Raw genomic sequence first — 19,686 nt, forward strand, 5'->3', positions numbered from 1 at the left:
TTTCTTTATTGATACATAGTATTTTATGTATTTATGTGAGTGCTTTTTTCTTGCATGGATTGTGTAATGATCAGGTTAGGGTATTTGAGATTTCCATCACCTTGAGTGCTTATCATTTCTGCGTATTGGTACCTTTTCATTTCTTTTGGCCATTTTTTTTCTAAGGGATTTAAAAACTCTCTCATTGAGTTATAAGAGCTTTTATAATATTTTAATAATAAGAATATTAATCTTTAGATATTTGTGTTAGATATTTTTCTTTTCCCCCTCAGGATATGTATAAGTTATGTGTTAGATATTTTCTTTGTGGACTTTAGGTCATAAAAAATCCACTTGCAATTTTTTTATTTTGCTATCATATTGGAAAGGGCTTCACCGTCTGCAGATTATTTTCTTCTAATGCTTTTTTCTTTCTTTTTTTTTTTATTTGAGTAAATTCTGTCTGTAATTTATTTTGATTAAACTTGCTCTCTATCTCAATCCTTATTATTTTTTGGAATAGTGAAGTTATGAATCATGTATTGAAAATTTATTTCCCGCTAATTTTTATATGCTCATTATATATACTAAGTTCCCATCTGTGCTCGAGGTTTTCTGAAAGTATTGATGCTTTTGTTTTTTCTTTTTAAACAGAAAAAAACTGGAGGGTTAGGTGGCAGTACTGGTATATTTATGTTGGTTGATTTTTGCATTAGTTAAAAAGCACTTCACTTTTCAATGGTTTTTTAGCCTTATAGTAAAGAAGAAGATCAAGAATCAAGTGAAGAGGGCAGTGAAGAAGATGTGGAGGTGGTGGATGAAACAGCAGATGGAGCAGAAGTTAAGCAAAGGTACAAAAGTGGGAAAGGATATCAGAGTAGGTTTAGGAAACATTTTGTTTATTTTTACTGTTATAAATAATTCATTGCTTTCTTGAAATGGAGACAACTTGTACCTGGAGAGCTTTTCATACTATCGTCTGCTTAAAGATCATTACTATTTTAATTTTCAAATTATTTTTAATACATTTGGTTCTATCTTGTTTTCATCTGGAAACTGTTAGGTTTTCAAAACTTACTGATGATTATAAACTGTGATTAAAGAAGCTCCCTAATTGAGTGAATAGGCATATCATGACCTGACTCACTTTGCTATTTTGTCTTCCCAGAACTGATTCCCACTGGAGTGCTATTCAAAAAGCGATCTCAGAGGTGAGTATCTTCTATCTTATTAATGATGTCGTATTTTATTACCCAGTAGATCTGATGGGAAATAGGATGGAGACTGTGGACAGCAATGGATCTGAAAGGGGGTTCAGGGCATGGAATGTACAGAGCAGAGGACGTTTATTTTTAGTTTCATAAGCCTGTGCTCCAAGTAACATTTCTCATTAGGGTTTTTTTTTTTTTTTTTTTCCACAAAAATAATTGATAATCTTATTTGTGGTGTCGTTTGAAGGCTTGGAAACATTCTCAATGATCCTGCTTTTCTATCATTTGAGTGAAAGCAGATGTTAAATTTTAATTACCGTTTGAAAAATCCTGTAAAGCTTTAATAAAAAGTAAGAAATTGGCCAGGCATGGTGACTCACACCTATAATATCAAGATTTTGGGAAGCTGAAGCAGGAGGATCACTTGAGGCCAGGAATTCAAGACCAGCCTGAGCAACGTAGTGAGACCCTATTTCTACAAAGAATAAGAAAAATTAGCCAGATGTGATGGCGCATGCCTGTAGTCCCAGCTACTTGAGAGGCTGTGGTAGGAGGATTGTTTGAGCTTAGGAAGTCAAGGCTGTAGTGAGCTGTGATTGTGCCAGTGCACTCCAGAGCATGAGTGACAGAGCAAGACCCTATCTTAAAAAAAAAAAAGTAATTAAATTTTTTAAGAGGAAAAAATGATCCATAATTCTGTCATTAAAAAAAAAAAATTACAGGCCAGGTGCAGTGGCTCATGCCTGTAATCCCATCACTATGGGAAGCCAAGGCAGGTGGATCACCTGAGGTCAGGAGTTCAAGAACAGCCTGGTCAACATGGCAAAACCCTGTCTCTACTAAGAATACAAAAATAGCTGGGCGTGGTAATGCATGCCTGTCATCCCAGATACTGGGGAGACTAAGACAGGATAATCACTTGAACCTGGGAGGCGTAGGTTGCAGTGAGTTGAGAATATGCCACTGTACTCCATCCTGGGTGACAGAGCAAAACTCTGTCTCAAAAAAAAAAATTACATAGTCAAATGAAAATTCTCCTCCTCAAACTCATAAGTAATCACCATTAACAATTTAGCAAGTATCCTTTCTGACCTTTTTCTTTTCTTATTACTTATGAGTACATGCTTGTATGTATGAGGGTGTGAGTTTTGTGTATGTATATACAAAAAAAATCCATTAATTATTTAGTGCGTATAATTTGCCAATAGAGATTAACTTATCTGTGAAATGGAAGTGCACTGTGGAGCACGACAGGAGCAGGGACATTTTGATAAGGGTGTACTTGGAGCAGCTGCTCTGGTACACAGAGCTCTGCATGCTAGGCACTGTATGGGGCTTAGGTCCTTAGGAGAGGCCGATTCAGTGATGGCATCCTCTCAGGAATTTGGGGCTAAATCATATTAATCTTCCACTAAAGTCTGTACATTTATATTTTCCTTTTTTGGGTTATAGTTACTCTAGTGATAAAGAGAAAGTATTATAGAGGCATGGAAACATGACTGAAAACAAATTTATTTTGATGTTACTATCTTTAGCAGATAAACACTGTTGATGTGTTAACCACGATGGGAGCTATTCCTGCAGGGTTCAGGCCTTCTACACTCTCGCAGCTTCTGGAGGAAGGTAATGTGTACATATCAGCCACTGCACTCTTTGAGCCAAGCAGTCAAGGTCCATGTCTAATTTTTCTATTATAGGCAAAGTACCTATATTTCTATTATATTGTTGAAGAAGTATAAAATGCTTTTGTGTTAAGAAGTCAAACTAATGACTGTATTTTTTCTAAAGTCTCTAAAAAGTGCTTACAGATTTCTACATTTTACAAAAATATTTGAATGAATTGTCTTCATCATGGGGCATGTTATTGGCCTAAAAGTCTTTTTTAAAGGTGCTTTAAGATGATCTTTTATGTGTTTTATCTGTAAGTTTTGTTGTATTGTTTTTATGCATAAATCTATATTGGTGCTTCTATTTTGAAAAGCAGGTTTTTAGTAAGCAGAGTGGCATTTTGAAAGTGTCTATAATTTGCCAATAGAGGTTAACTTATTTGTGAAATGGAAGGGCACTGTGGAGCAGGACAGGAGCGGGGACATTTTGGAGCTATACCCTATAAAATAGTATTATGGATTTTTGATTTTGTGTTCTTTTTTTTTTTTAAGAAAATTAAAGAAAAATGTTATTTTCAGGGAATCAGTTTCGAGCAAGTTACTTCTTACAACCAGAGCTCATGCCTTCTCAACTGGCCTTCAGAGATCTGATGTGGGATGCTACAGAAGGCACTGTAAGTATAGTTACTATCAGTAAAACTGTAAATCTTCCAGATTTCATCATGGTTGCAAGCAAACATGTTAATTGATTAATGCATTATAAAAAACAAAAACAGAAGATGGTGCTGTGAGAACAACCCAGGATTGAAGCTCTCGCTGGATGCGCGGAGAGGGTGAGTCAGGGAAGCATTTCCAGACGTATCTTAGTCGCCAACAGAACGGGGAAATTCCCAGGTATAAAAGAGACGCGGGACGCCAGGCAGAGGTCTCCGCTGGTGCAGCCGGCAGCTGGTGTGGCTCCGGCCCGCACCAGAGCGCAGAGGTGCTCCACAGCGCTCCATACAAAAGTGCACTATTACACATGCCCTGTTGAACTGGCAAACTGAGACCCAAGAGGGCTGAACTTGAGACTGAACGGGTCTTGGACTGTGACCCAGCCCAGGAAATCCCAGGGACTCAGCGTTAGGGGTAGCGCAGTGCGACAAACAAAACGGCGATTCCAAACGCTCCCGGTGAAAAGGTTTTCTTAAAGCGCAGCTCCGTGGGGGAGGGGCGTCAGACATTACCGAGGCAATCAGCCCCTACTGAGGTACACACCCATTGCTGACGCAGCCTGCCGTTGCCGAGGCAACCCGGTACAATAGAGAGACTCTGCCGCAGGGCGTAGCCCGTGGCAACAGAGCGGAGACCACAGCAGAAGGGCAGAGCCTGCAGCAAAAGGGCGAACCTCACACCAGCAGGGTGGAGCCTCGGCAGGCAAAAAGTGACTAGACTGCCTCCTAGCGGGGCAGGACAGCGAGGCGGACACTCACAAGGAAAGCCCAAACCCACCCCCAGACAGAGCATCTGAGAAAAAAAGGGTTGTTTTTTATGAGTTAGGTTGCAGCAGAACTAAACATAGCAGCCTAGCAGACCTGAATGAACGACAGAGCTCACAGCTCAGCAATTGAGCTCCTACAAAGTACAGACTGTCTCCTCAAGCAACTCCCCGACCCCTCTCTATCCATAAGACTGACATTTGGCAGACATCATTCTGGGACAAAGAGAGCAGAAAAAGAAACTGGTAGCATCCCTCACTGTTCCGCAGCCGCTATAGGTGCACCCCAGACAAGCAGGGCCTGGAGTGGACCTAAGCAGTCTACAGCGAAGTGGCTAGACCGGTAGAAGGAAAACCAAGTAACAGAAATACTCCATCATCAACAATCTTGGTGTCCACTCAGAGACCCAATCAAAAAGTCAGCAACTACACAGACGACAGGTGGATAAATCCACAAAGATGGGAAGAAACCACCGCAAAAAGGAGGAAAACACCCGAAACAAGAACACCTCGCCTCCTAGAAAGGACCAAAACCCCTCACCAGCAAGGGAACAAAGCTGGATGGAGAAAGACTGGGACGAAATGACGGAATTAGACTTCAGAAGGTGGATAATGAGAAACTTTTGTGAGCTAAAAGAACATGTTTTAAATCAACGTAAAGAAACTAAGAACCTTGAAAAAAGATTTGAAAAAAGATTTGAGGAAATGATAACAAGAATGGATACCTTAGAGAGGAATATGAATGAATTAAAGGAGCTGAAAAACACAATACGAGAACTTCGCGAAACATGCACAAGTTTCAATAGCTGAATTGACCAAGCAGAAGAAAGAATATCAGAAGTCGAGGATCAACTCAATGAAATAAAACGAGAAACCAAGATCAGAGAAAAAAGCGCAAAAAGGAATGAACAAAGTCTCCAATAAATGTGGGACTATGTGAAGAGACCTAACCTACGTTTGATAGGCGTACCAGAATGTGACAAAGAGAATGAATCCAAGATGGAAAATACTCTGCAGGACATTATCCAGGAAAATTTCCCCCACCTAGCAAGACAGGCCAACACTCAAATGCAGGAAATACAGAGAACACCACAGAGATATTCCGCAAGAAGAGCAACCCCAAGGCACATAATCGTCAGATTCAACAAGGTTGAAATAAAGGAGAAAATACTAAGGGCAGCCAGAGAGAAAGGTCGGGTCACCCACAAAGGGAAGCCCATCAGACTCACAGCAGATCTCTCGGCAGAAACTCTACAAGCCAGAAGAGAGTGGGGGCCAATATTCAACATCCTTAAAGAAAAGAACTTTCAACCCAGAATTTCATATCCAGCCAAACTGAGCTTCAGAAGTGAAGGAAAAATAAAATCCTTTGCAAACAAGCAAGTACTCAGAGATTTTGTCACCACCAGGCCTGCTTTACAAGAGCTCCTGAAAGAGGCACTACACATAGAAAGGAACAACCAGTACCAGCCATTCCAAAATCACACTAAATGCTAAAGAGCATCAACATAATGAAGAATCTACAACAACTAACGGGCAAAACAGCCACCTAGCATCAAAATGGCACTGTCAAATTCACACATAACAATATTAACCCTAAATGTAAATGGACTAAATGCACCAATCAAAAGACACAGACTGGCAAATTGGATAAAAAGCCAAAACCCAGCAGTGTGCTGTATCCAGGAAACCCATCTCACATGCAAGGATACACAAAGGCTCAAAATAAAGGGATGGAGGAAGATTTACCAAGCAAATGGAGAGCAAAAGAAAGCAGGAGTTGCAATCCTCATCTCTGATAAAATAGACTTTAAAGCAACAAAGATCAAAAGAGACAAAGAAGGCCATTACATAATGGTAAAAGGATCGATACAACAAGAAGAGCTAACGATCCTAAACATATATGGACCCAATACAGGAGCACCCAGATACACAAGGCAAGTTCTTAATGACTTAAAAAGAGACTTAGACTCCCACACAATAATAGTGGGAGACTTTAACACTCCACTGTCAATATTAGACAGATCAACCAGACAGAAAATCAACAAGGATATCCAGGGCTTGAACTCAGACCTGGAGCAAGCAAACCTGGTAGACATTTACAGAACTCTCCACCCTAAATCCACAGAATATACATTCTTCTCAGCACCACATCACACCTACTCTAAAATTGACCACATAATTGGAAGTAAAGCACTGCTCAGCAAAGGCAAAACAACTGAAATCATAACAAACAGCCTCTCAGACCATAGTGCAATCAGGTTAGAACTCAGAATTCAGAAACCAACCCAGAACCGCACAGCTTCATGGAAACTGAACAACTGGCTCCTGAATGTTGACTGGATAAACAATGAAATGAAGGCAGAAATAAAGAAGTTCTTCGAAACCAATGAGAACGAAGACACAGCATGCCAGAATCTCTGGGACACATTTAAAGCAGTCTCCAGAGGAAAGTATATAGCAATAAGTGCCCATATGAGAGAATGGAGAGATCCAAAATTGACACCCTATCGTCAAAATTGAAAGAGCTAGAGGAGCAAGATCAAAAAAACTCAAAACCCAGCAGAAGACAAGAAATAACTAAGATCAGATCTGAACTGAAGGAGACTGAGACACGAAAAACCCTTCAAAAAATCAATAAATTCAAGAGCTGGTTTTTTGAAAAGATCAACAAAATAGACAGACCACTAGCCAGATTGATTAAAAAGAAAAGAGAGAACAACCAAATCGATGCAATAAAAAATGATAAAGGGGAAATCACCACAGATTCCACAGAAATTCAAACCATCATCAGAGAATATTACAAACAACTCTATGCACATAAACTAGTAAGCCTGGAAGAAATGGATAAATTCCTGGACTCCTGTGTCCTCCCAAGCCTAAACCAGGAGGAAGCTGAAACTATGAATAGGCCAATAACAGGGTCAGAAGTCGAGGCAGCAATTAAGAGCCTACCACACAAAAAAAGCCCAGGTCCAGACGGGTTCACAGCCGAATTCTACCAGACACACAAAGAGGAGCTGGTACCATTTCTTCTGAAACTATTCCAAATAATCCAAAAAGAAGGAGTCCTACCCAAATCATTCTACGAGACCAATATCATCCTGATACCAAAACCCGGCAGAGACCCAACAAGAAAAGAAGACTTCAGGCCAATATCCATGATGAACATAGATGCCAAAATCTTCAATAAAATATTGGCAAGCCAATTCCAACCGCAAATCAAAAAACTTATTCATCATGATCAAGTAGGATTCATCCCGGGGATGCAAGGCTGGTTCAACATACGCAAGTCTATAAACGTAATTCACCACATAAACAGAACCAAAAACAAAAACCACATGATTATCTCAATTGATGCAGAGAAGGCAATTGACAAAATTCAACAGCCCTTTATGCTAAAAACCCTCAATAAACTCGGTATCGATGGAACATATCTCAAAGTAATAAAAGCTATTTATGACAAACCAACAGCCAATATCATACTGAATGGGCAAACACTGGAAGCATTCCCTTTGAAATCCGGCACTAGACAAGGATGCCCTCTGTCACCACTCCTATTCAATATAGTACTGGAAGTTCTAGCGACAGCAATCAGGCAAGAAAAAGAAATAAAGGGTATTCAAATAGGAAAGGTGGAAGCCAAATTGTCTCTATTTGCAGACGACATGATAGTATACCTAGAAGACCCCATTGCCTCAGCCCAAAAACTCCTGAAACTGATAAGCAACTTCAGTGATGTCTCAGGATATAAAATCAATGTCCAAAAATCACAAGCCTTCCTCTATGGAGCCAAGTCAAGAACGAACTGCCATTCACAATTGCTACAAAAAGAATAAAATACCTTGGAATACAACTCACAAGGAACGTAAGGGACCTCTTCAGGGAAAACTACAAACCACTGCTCAATGAAATCAGAGAGGACACAAACAGATGGAGAAACATTCCATGTTCATGGTTAGGAAGAATCAATATCGTGAAAATGGCTATACTGCCCAAAGTAATTTACAGAATCAACGCTATCCCCATCAAGCTACCATTGACTTTCTTCACAGAACTGGAAGAAACCACTATGAACTTCATATGGAACCAAAAGAGAGCCCGCATAGCCAAGTCAATTCTAAGCAAAGAGAACACAGCGGGGGGCATCACACTACCGGATTTCAAACTATACTACAAGGCTACAGTAATCAAAACAGCATGGTACTGGTACCAAAACAGAGATATAGATCAATGGAACAGAACAGAGGCATCAGAGGCCACACAACATATCTACAACCATACAGTCTTTGATAAACCCGACAAAAACAAGCAATGGGAAAAGGATTCCCTGTTCAACAAATGGTGCTGGGAAAACTGGCTAGCCATGTGCAGAAAGCAGAAACTGGACCCCTTCCTGACACCTTACACCAAAATTAACTCCAGATGGATTAAAGACTTAAACATAAGACCTGGCACCATAAAAACCCTAGAAGAAAATCTAGGCAAAACCATCCAGGACATAGGAGTAGGCAAGGACTCCATGACCAAAACACCAAAAGCATTGGCAACAAAAGCCAAAATAGACAAATGGGACCTAATCAAACTCCACAGCTTCTGCACGGCAAAAGAAACAGTCACTAGAGTGAATCGGCAACCAACAGAATGGGAAAAAATTTTTGCAGTTTACCCATCTGACAAAGGGCTGATATCCAGAATTTACAAAGAACTCAAACAGATTTACAGGAAAAAAACAAGCCCATTCAAAAGTGGGCAAAGGATATGAGCAGACACTTTACGAAGGAAGACATATATGAGGCCAACAATCATATGAAAAAATGCTCATTGTCACTGGTCATCAGAGAGATGCAAATCAAAACCACATTGAGATACCATCTCAGGCCAGTTAGAATGGCAATCATTAAAAAATCTGGAGACAACAGATGCTGGAGAGGATGTGGAGAAAAAGGAACACTTTTACACTGTTGGTGGGAGTGTAAATTAGTCCAACCATTGTGGAAGACGGTGTGGCGATTCCTCAAGGCCTTAGAAATAGAAATTCCATTTGACCCAGCAATCCCATTACTGGCTATATATCCAAAGGACTATAAATCGTTCTACTACAAGGACACATGCACACGAATGTTCATTGCAGCACTGTTTACAATAGCAAAGACCTGGAATCAACCCAAATGCCCATCGATGATAGACTGGATTGGGAAAATGTGGCACATATACACCATGGAATATTATGCAGCTATCAGAAATGATGAGTTCGTGTCGTTTGTAGGGACATGGATGAATCTGGAGAACATCATTCTCAGCAAGCTGACACAAGAGCAGAAAATGAAACACCACATATTCTCACTCATAGGCGGGTGATGAAAAATGAGAACACATGGACACAGAAAGGGGAGTACTAAACACTGGGGTCTATTGGGGGGAAAAGGGGAGGGCCAGTGGGAGGGGGAGGTGGGGAGGGATTGCCTGGGGAGAAATGCCAAATGTGGGTGAAGGGGAGAAAGCAAACAAAACACACTGCCATGTGTGTACCTATGCAACTGTATTGCCTGCTATGCACATGTACCCCAAAACCCAAAATGCAATAAAAAATAAAAATAAATAAATAAATAAATAAATAAATAAATAAACAAACAAAAACAATAGCTTCTATATGATAAATTTGAAATAGTGGTATTTTTACAACTAAGACAGAATTTGGACTTGTTATTTTGACTTAACATTCTTGTTTCTTTTCTCCATTACACTCTTCTCTCATTGTTAAAATGGAAATAATACTAGATTTTTTCTATCTTAATTATTCTTTGCCTCAATTTCTTCATCTGTAAAAATGGAATAATAATATTGCTTCCAACATAGAGTTATTTTGAAAATTATGTGCGTGATGAGCTTCGAATAATGCCTGGCATATGAAAAGAACTCAGTAGATGTTATCCAGTATTATCATTATAGTAGTAGTAGCAGCAGTAGCAGTATTTTTGAGACAGCGTCTCCCTCTGTCACCCAGGCTGGAGTGCAGGTGTGTGATCCTGGCTCACTGTAACCTTGAACTCCTAGGCTCACATGCCCCTCCAGCCTCAGCCTCCTGAGTAGCTGGGACCACAGGCCTACACCACCATGCCCAAGTAATTTTTGTATTTTTTTGTAGAGATGGGGTTTTGCCATGTTTCCAGGCTGGTCTCAAACTCCTGAGCTCGAGCAATCTTCCCTCCTTTCCCTCCCAAAGTGCTACGATTACAAGTATGAGCCACCAATTCTTGTCTAATATAAGTTATTTAAATGAAAAGGCTTATGACCATAAAGCAGAATGCAAAGTTTAATTAATTGAAGCTGTTCTTTAAAAATAAAATAGAATGCCAATTTATTTACTCACAATCTGAACTATACCTATGAAGTAAATCTGAATAAATATATCAAATAGTGCATTCTGTTAAAACACCTGTTAAGAAACTAAAGGACAATGTAGATAATTGCTTGGAATGAAAATCGTAGGATATCTTAATACCAGGTGGCATTGGTTTTATGCTGTGTTAACCTTCCACACTTACCACATTCCGTAGGAGTGAACCTGGGGACTAGAATACAGTGATTCTATAGTCAGATCATAGACATTTTACCTGCTAGTATTTATTGTTCCTTTCATAACAGTTTTTAAGTATTTAAGAAAAATGTCAATATTTCAAATATAGTACTATGAAAAATTTACCTAAAATGACTGGTTTTAATATTCAATGAACAAAGTATTGAAATTTTTCTTATATATGTATAAATTTTGTTTTCTTCTTTAAAAATTCTGTATACATTTTCTTAAGCTGAATTTACAAAAGACAGATTTGTGTTATAAATCAGAAAAATACACTTTTTTTATAACTAATTTTTCTTTCAGATTAGGTCAAGACCAAGTCGTATTTCATTGATTCTGACATTATGGAGCTGTAAAATGATTCCTCTTCCAGGAATGAGCATACAGGTTCTCAGCAGACATGTACGCCTCTGTCTATTTGATGGTAATAAGGTGAGCTTACTAAGAATTAAATCAATTCATACTAGGATTATGGAGAAACATTTCCTTATATTATTTTCCATTCAACTCCTCTCCAATTCCTAAGAGAGTATGTCTTACCCAGTACCAAATAAAAGTTTGAATGACCTTTAAAAAGTTCATTTTTAATGAGATACAAGTTAAAAAGTACTTACATGGAAATTTATAGTTTTAATTGTGTATATTAGAAAAAAAGATAAAAGAAAGGTTTAAAGTCAGTGATCTAAGCTAGCAAATCAAGAAGCTAGAAAAAGAAGAGTGAGTTAAACCTGAAGACAATAGAAAGTAAGAAATAATACTGATGAGAGTAGAAATTAATGAAATAGAAAACAGGTGAACCAAAGAGAAAATTAAAAAAAGACAAAAGTTGATTCTTTGAAGTCATTAATAAAACTGAAAGACGCACAGTGAGACTGATCAAGACATGTTTAATAAAAGTAAAAGAAGGCTGGGCACAGTGGCTCACACCTGTAATCCCAGCACTTTGGGAGACTGAGGTGGGCAGATCACCTGAGGTCAGGAGTTTAAGACCAACCTGGACAATATGGTGAAACCCCATCTCTACTAAAAATACAAAAATTAGGGTAGTGTGGTGGTGGATGCCTGTGATCCCAGCTGCTCAGGAGAGTGAGTCAGGAGAATTGCTTGAATCTGGGAGGTGGAGGTTGTAGTGAGCCAAGATGGCACCAATGTACTCTAGCCTGGGTGACAGAGCAAGACCCCATCTCAAAAAAAAAAAAAAAAAAAAGCAAAAGAAAACAAACTATTAACATCTGTCATGGAAATAGAAACATTATCACAGATCCTGCAGACATTAAGAGTCCAATATGGAGATATTATAAACAACTTTATCAGTAAATTTGACAACATTGATGAAATAGATAAATGTCTAGAGAACCATAATTTACTGGAACTAGCATAAGAAGAAATATAAAATGTGAATGACCTCTGTTAAGGAATTAAAACTGTAATTTAAAAAAATCTACTCACAAAAATCTTCCCACAAACTTCAGGTCTAGCTGGCTTCACTTGTGAATATTTTCAAACATTTGAAGAAGAAATAATACCAATCTTACACAAATTCTCCCAAGGAATAGATGAAGGAGAAGTATTTCCCAACTCATTTTGTAAGACCAGAAAAACATGACCCCAAAATATGACAAGATATTACAAGAAAGGAAAATTACCAGGCAGTATTCTTCATAAATGTAGAAAGTAAATTCTTAACAAAATATTATTAAATGGAATCTAGCAGTATATAAAAAGGACATTATATCATGACCAACTGGAGTTTATTTCAGGAATTCAAATGTATATACCTGGGTAACCACATTTAACATTTGAAAATCAATCATTATAATTTGTCAAAAGAAAAATCATATGATCATCTTAAGAGATATGGAAAAAACATTTGACAAATTTCAACACCCATTTATGAGTTTTTAAAAAATCTCTACAAACTAGGAATAGAAGGGAGATTCCTCAGATTGATAAAATGCAACAAGGAAAATCTAGAAGTAGAATTATCATAGTTAACTGTGAAATGTTGAACACTTTTTTTCTAAGACCAAGAACAAGTCAAAGATATCTAAGAAATAAAAAGATAACTCAGTTTTTAAAGGGACAAAAAACTCAAACAGCTCCTTCAAAAAAGAAATATGAAAAGCCACTAGAAGTCAGAAAAGATACTCAGCATGTAAGAAGTCATCAGGGAAATGCAAATGAAAACCACGGTGAAAGAGATCCACCTATATATTATATATAAGAAACCCACCTTAAATATAATACTATAGGTAACTTAAGAGAAAAGGATGGAAAAATATATACCATTCAAAAGATACTAATATCAGACAAAGTAGACTTCAGGCGCTAGATAGTGATAAAAGAGATGGTTCACCAAGAAGACATAATAATCCTAAGTGGGTATGTACTTAACATCAAAAATTTAACATACGTGAAATCAAAAATGGTTAGAACTGAAAAGAGAAACCAGCAAAGCCACAGTTATAGTTGGGGCCTCCATTATAGTTGGAGAGTGTAATGCCTTTCTCTCAGTAATCTAGGACAAGCAGACAAAATTAGTAAGGATGTAAGAGAAGTAACATATCAACAAACTAGATTAGATTGATATAATACTTTACCTCAAAATAGTAAAATACATATTCTCTTAAATACATATGGAATATTCACCTAGATAGATGGTCCTGGATCAGAAAACATGCCTAGTCAAATTTAAAAGAATTGGAATCATACAATATATGATCCTTGATTGCATGAGATTAAATTAGAAATCAGTAACAGAAAAATAAATGGAAAAATACTGAAATACTTGGAAATTTAAAAACTTCTAAATAATCAAAGGGTTAAAAGGAAATTTCAAGTGAAATTAGAAAATATTTTGAATGGAACAAAAAATGAAAATGCAGCATATCATGATTTGTGGGATGTTAGCTAAAGCATTGCTTAGAGGGACATTTATAGCACTAGATTTTATATTAAAAAAGAGTTCTTAAATCAATAGTCAAAGCTCCTTCCTGAGAAGGCAGTGCTGCTTGAGCTGATAACAGCTGATGTGAGATTAAATGAGTTAATGTAATGGAAGTTATCAGAATGATGTTATGCATAGAAAGAACTTGATATTATACATAGAAAGAGCATAGTAAGTACTTTTGAAGAGTGGATGAGAGGTGATGATGATACTTAGAGAAGTGGAGGTGGAAATGAAAGATGTGGATAAAGTTATTTGGGAGTAAAAATCAACAAAATTTTGGTGATGGATTGGATATGGAAGGGGGAAGGGAAGTGGGGTATAGGCATGACACCAACACTCTGACTTCCACATCTGGATGGATGGTGGCAACATTCAATGAGATGGGGAACACTGGAAGAGGACCAGGTTCGGAGGAGTTGATGTGGGCTTGATTTTGCTCATGCTGAGTATACTGCTAACATCCAGCATGAAGAAAGTGCCTTTATTTCATCTGAACTTGGGGTAAATAAATGAACTTATGATAGTGATCCTCTCTCACTTCTGTAATACATACTGCACAAAATCATTGCTACAAATGAGTCAGTAGGGGTCCTCAGTGACCAAGAAGAATTGAATTGCTTTCTTTTTTTGTACATCTGGTTTGATTCTTTTTCCTTGTTCTCATATATAAGAACATAAGGATGGAATTTTATTTTGAATAATATATCAAAATCATGAAATTTACTTTATGAAACAAATTTATGTCAGATTTCCAAATTGAGAGTTATGGAACATATTTAATAGCTGTACAGATACTCATGCTGTTTATGTAGGAGTTCTTCTTTAATAAGTTTGAACCTAGTTGTGAATAAAAAGCATTGTTGCTAAAACTAACTAATGAGACACCACTTCCAGTAATGGCTGAGTCAGCTCCCCTTGGACCAACCCACCCAGAGATAGCAAGTGTAAACCCTGGGCAAAATAAAAAGCAACTATCTGAAGGCACTACAGAGCATTCAGAAGTGGGCAGACACTGGAAAGGAGCCTCAAGCCTTTGGTTCACTGCTTTATCTTTTTCTCTTTGTTTTTTTCTCTCTTTTTTTGTTTCTCTCTTTTCTTTTTACTGTCTTCCTGTATTAGTTTGTTCTCACACTGCTGATAAAGACATACCTGAGACAGGGCAATTTGCAAAAGAATGGTTTATTGTACTTACAGTTCCACATGGCTGGGGAGGTTTCACAATCATGGTGGAAGGTGAAAGGCACATTTCACATGGTGGCAGGCAAGAGAAGAGAGCTTGTGCAGGGAAAACTCCCATTTTTAAAATGATCAGATCTCATGAGACTCATTTATTATCACAAGAACAGTGCAGGGAAGACCTTCCCCCATAATTCAGTCACCACCCACTGGGTTCTTCCCATGACATGTAAGAATTATGGAAGTGAGTTGAGAGAGATCCAAGATGGCTGATTAGCAGCAGCTAAGGATTGTAGCTCCCAGTAAAAGTGCAGAGAGTGAGTGGACACCACACTTCTAGATGAATTTTTGTTGCCCACGGACCAGGAGATTCCCAGCAGAGGAGCCCCACGGGTCACCAGCATGACTCTTTTGGCCGATGTGGCTGTTTTGCTGGTGCCCCGGCACGGCAGTTCTCAGTGCAGAGTATACAGGACTGGGTGCCCTTTTAGTTGGTGTTTGGAGCTCCAAGAGGGCAGAGTCACTCATTCAGCTGATTGAAAGGGGGACTGAAATGGGGAGCCAGACTGGGAGAATCCCGGGCAGAAAAGCGCCACAAATCTCAACACCACTGTTTCAGCTGGCGCAGTGGGTCACTGCAGGGGAAATTATACAGATTCCAGCGCCTTTTCAGTGGGTGACTGGAACACCTGGGAGAGAGTCAACCGTTCAACTAGAAAAAAAAGAAGAAGAGGCTCTGAGACAGGGAGCCAGGTGATCGGGCTGGTACCACTCCCACAAAAAAACAGCAATTGGAAGTGCTGAAGATAGAGAGTTTCACAGCAAGCACAGCTGAACCCAGGAAGGTCCAGCTCTGTGGGGGAGGGGTGTCTGCCAAAGGAAAACTAAGAAACAGAAAAAACTTCATCACCAACAAGCTGGACGTCCACTCAGAGACCCAATCTGAAAGTCAGCAATTACAAAGATGACAGGTGGGTAAATCCACAAAGATGGGAAGAAACCAGTGCAAAAAAGCTGATAACACCCGAAATTAAAATGTCTCTCCTTCTACAGGGGATCTCAGCTCCTCATCAGCAACAGAACAAGGCCTAATGGAAAATGAGTGTGATGAATTGACAGAATAAGGCTTCAGAAGGTGGATAATAAGAAACTTCTGTGAGCTAAAAGAGCATGTTCTAACCCAATGCAAAGAAACTAAGAACCTTGAAAAAGGTTTGATGAAGTGCTAATGAGAATAGACACTTTAGAGAGGAATATAAGTGAATTAATAGAGCTGAAAAACACAATAGGAGAACTTCACAAAGTATGCACAAGTTTTAACAGTTGAATTGATCCAGCAGAAGAAAGGGTAGCAAAGGTGGAAGACCAACTTAATGAAATAAAATGAGAAGACAAGGTTAGAGAAAAAAGGCTGAAAAGGAATGAGCAAAGTCTTCAAGAAATATGGGACTATGTGAAAAGACCTAATCTACATTTAATAGGTGTACCTGAATGTGATGAAGAGAATGAATCCAAGCTGGAAAACAGTCTTCAGGATATTGTCCAGGAAAACTTTCCCAACCTAGCAAGGCAGGACAATACTCAACTCCAGGTAATACAGAGAACACCATGAAGATATTCCTCAAGAAGAGCAACCCCAAGACACATAATTGTTAGATTCACCAGGATTGAAATGAAAGAGAAAATACTAAGGGCAGCCAGAGAAAAAGGTCAGGTTACCCACAAAGGGAAGCCTGTCAGACTCATAGCAGATCTCTGAGCAGAAACCCTACAAGCCAGAAGAAAGTGGGGGCCAATATTCAACATCCTTAAAAAAAAGAACTTTCAACCCAGAATCTCATATCCAACCAAACTAAGCTTCATAAGTGAAGGAAAAATAAATTTTTTTGTGAACAAGCAAGTACTCAGAGATTTCATCACTGCCAGGCCTGCTTTACAAGAGCTTCTGAAAGAAGCATTACAAGTAGAAAGGAACAACTAGTATCAGCCATTCCAAAAACATACCAAAAGGTGAAGAGCATCACCATAATGAAGAATTTACATCAACTAATGGGCAAAACAGCCAGCTAGCATTAAATGACAGTATTAAACTCATATATATCAATATCAATCCCAAATTTAAATGCACTAAATGCCCCAATCAAATGACACAGACAGGCAAATTGGATAAAAAGCCAAAACCCATTGATATGCTGTATCCAGACCCATCTCACATGCAAGGTTACACAAAGACTCAGAACAAAGGGATGGAGGGAGATTTACGAACCAAATGGAGAGAGAGAGAGAAAAAAAGCAGGAGTTGCAATTCTCGTCTGTGATAAAACAGACTTTAAAGCAACAAAGACCAAAAGAGACAAAGAAGGACATTACATAATGGCGAAAGGATCAATGCAACAAGAAGAGCTAACGATCATAAATATGTAACAGATCAACAAGACAGAAAATTAACAAGGATATCCAGGGCTTGAACTCAGACCTGGAATAAGTAAACTTAATGAACATTTACAGAACTCTCCACCCCAAATCCACAAAACATACGTTTATCTCAGTATCACATCACACCTATTCTAAAAGTGACCACAAAATTGGAAGTAAATCACTCCTCAGAAATTGCATAGCATTTCACAGGTTTAAATGTAATATTGGTTGGCTGATTGTTTGTTATTTTCCTTCTTTATTCCTTCCTGGCTCCATTGTTAAGCCCATTTATTAGTATAAAAGAGGTTTTTTTTTTTTTTTTTTTTTTTTGAGGCGGAGTTTAGGTGTTGTTACCCAGACTGGAGTGCAATGGTATGAGCTTGGCTCACCTCAACCTCCACCTCCTGGGTTCAAGCAATTCTCCTGTCTCAGCCTCCCGAGTAGCTGGGACTACAGGTGTGCACCACCATGCCCAGCTAATTTTTGTATTTTTAGTAGAGACAGGGTTTCACCTAGTTGACCAGGATGGTCTCGATCTCTTGACCTCGTGATCCACCCACCTCGGCTTCCCAAAGTGCTGGGATTACAGGTGTCAGCCACTGTGCCTGGCCCTAAAAGAGGTTTTTAATACCCATTTTTAGACTGCATTCTAGCCTGGGCAATAGAGCAATATTCCCGTTCTCTCTCTTTCGTTCTCTTCCTCTTTCTTTCTTTCATTCTTTTTTCTTTCTTTCTCTTTTTCTTTCTTCTTTTCTTTTTTTTTCCCTTTCTTTTTTCTCTTTCTTAAAAAAAAATACTAATGGCTCTTTTGATTTTTCTCCATCCCCCAAAAAACAATCAAGATAGTAATTATATCACCTATTATAGATGTTATCCTTCTGCATTATAATAAGAAAAAAACGAAAACCTAGCTGTTATCCTCGATTAAAAAAAAAAAAAATTATGGGAGCTACAATTTGGTGTGAGATTTGGGAGGGAACACAGCGAAATTGTATCATTCTGCCCCTGGTTTCTCCCAAATATCATGTCTTCACATTTCAAAACCAATCATGCCTTCCCAGCAGTCCCCCAAAGTCTTAACTCATTTCAGCATTAACTCAAAGTCAACAGTCCCAACATCTCATCTAAGACAGAGCAAGTCCTTTCCACCTATGAGCCTGTGAAATCAAAAGCAAATTATTTCCTAGATAAATAAATTGTTTCCTAGATAAATAAATAAGTAAATAAATATAAAAAATTGCACTTTAGGTTCTGGGGTACATGTGTAGAACATGCAGGATTGTTGCATAGGTACACACATGGCAATGTGATTTGCTGCCTCCATCTCCCTGTCATCTACATCTGGCATTTCTCCCCATGTTATCCCTCCCCAACCTCCGTAGCCCCCACTGTCCCTTCCCTATTCCCCCATAGTGTGTGACTTCCCTCCCTGTGTCCATGTGTTCTCATTGTTCAACACCTACCTATGAGTGAGAACTTGCAGTGTTTGATTTTCTGATCTTGTGTCAGTTTGCCGATAATGATGGTTTGCAGATTCATCCATGTCCCTACAAAGGACACAAACTCATCCTTTTTTATGGCTGCATAGTATTCCATGGTGTATATATGCCACATTTTCCTTATCCAGTCTATCATCAATGGGCATCGATGGGCATTTGGGTTGATTCCAGGTCTTTGCTATTGAAAACAGTGCTGCAATGAATATACATGTGCATTTGTCTTGATAATAGAATGATTTATAATCCTTTGGGTATATACCCAGTAATGAGATTGCTGGGTCAAATGGAATTTGTATTTCTAGGTCCTTGAGGAGTCACCATACAGTCTTCCACAATGGTTGAACTAATTTACACTCCCACTGACAGTGGAAAAGTGTTCCTATTTCTCCATATTCCCTCCAGCATCTGTCTCCAGATTTTTTAATGATCACCATTCTAACTGGCAAAAGATGGTATTTCAATGTAGTTTTGATTTACATTTCTCTAATGACCAGTGATGATGAGCATTTTTTCATGTTTGTTGGTCTCATATATGTCTTCTTTTAAAAAGTGTCTGTTCATGTCCTTTGCCCACTTTTGAATGGGTTTGTTTGTTTTTTTCTTGTAAATCTGTGTTAGTTCTTTGTAGATTCTGGATATTAGCCCTTTGTCAGATGGGTAGATTGCAAAAATTTTTTCCCATTCTGTTGGTTGCTGGTTCACTCTAATGATTGTTTCTTTTGCTGTGCAGAAACTCTGGAGTTCAATTAGATTCCATTTGTCTATTTTGGCTTTTGTTGCCAATAC

At 38.5% G+C, this 19,686-nt stretch overlaps 1 protein-coding gene across 7 annotated transcripts in view; it reads left to right on the plus strand.

Annotated features, from left to right (window-relative positions):
* The window catches only part of NPHP1 (nephrocystin 1), an 89,809-nt gene that overhangs the window by 35,092 nt on the left and 35,031 nt on the right, over positions 1-19,686 (plus strand). For 6 of the 7 annotated variants that reach the window (XR_008476216.2, XR_008476217.2, XM_035271899.3 and 3 more), the window contains exons 7-11: positions 730-830; positions 1,148-1,190; positions 2,726-2,813; positions 3,377-3,471; positions 11,161-11,289. Coding sequence is in view for 5 of the 7 variants with exons in the window: in XM_035271899.3 (XP_035127790.2) it covers positions 730-830; positions 1,148-1,190; positions 2,726-2,813; positions 3,377-3,471; positions 11,161-11,289 (456 nt within the window). In the remaining 2 variants the exon portion in view is untranslated. The remainder of the gene's footprint in view (positions 1-729; positions 831-1,147; positions 1,191-2,725; positions 2,814-3,376; positions 3,472-11,160; positions 11,290-19,686) is intronic. The other variant, XM_035271894.3, reaches the window with a different exon arrangement.

This window comes from Callithrix jacchus, chromosome 14, assembly GCF_049354715.1.
Source record: "Callithrix jacchus isolate 240 chromosome 14, calJac240_pri, whole genome shotgun sequence".
In the NCBI taxonomy this organism is placed as follows: Eukaryota; Metazoa; Chordata; class Mammalia; order Primates; family Cebidae; genus Callithrix; species Callithrix jacchus.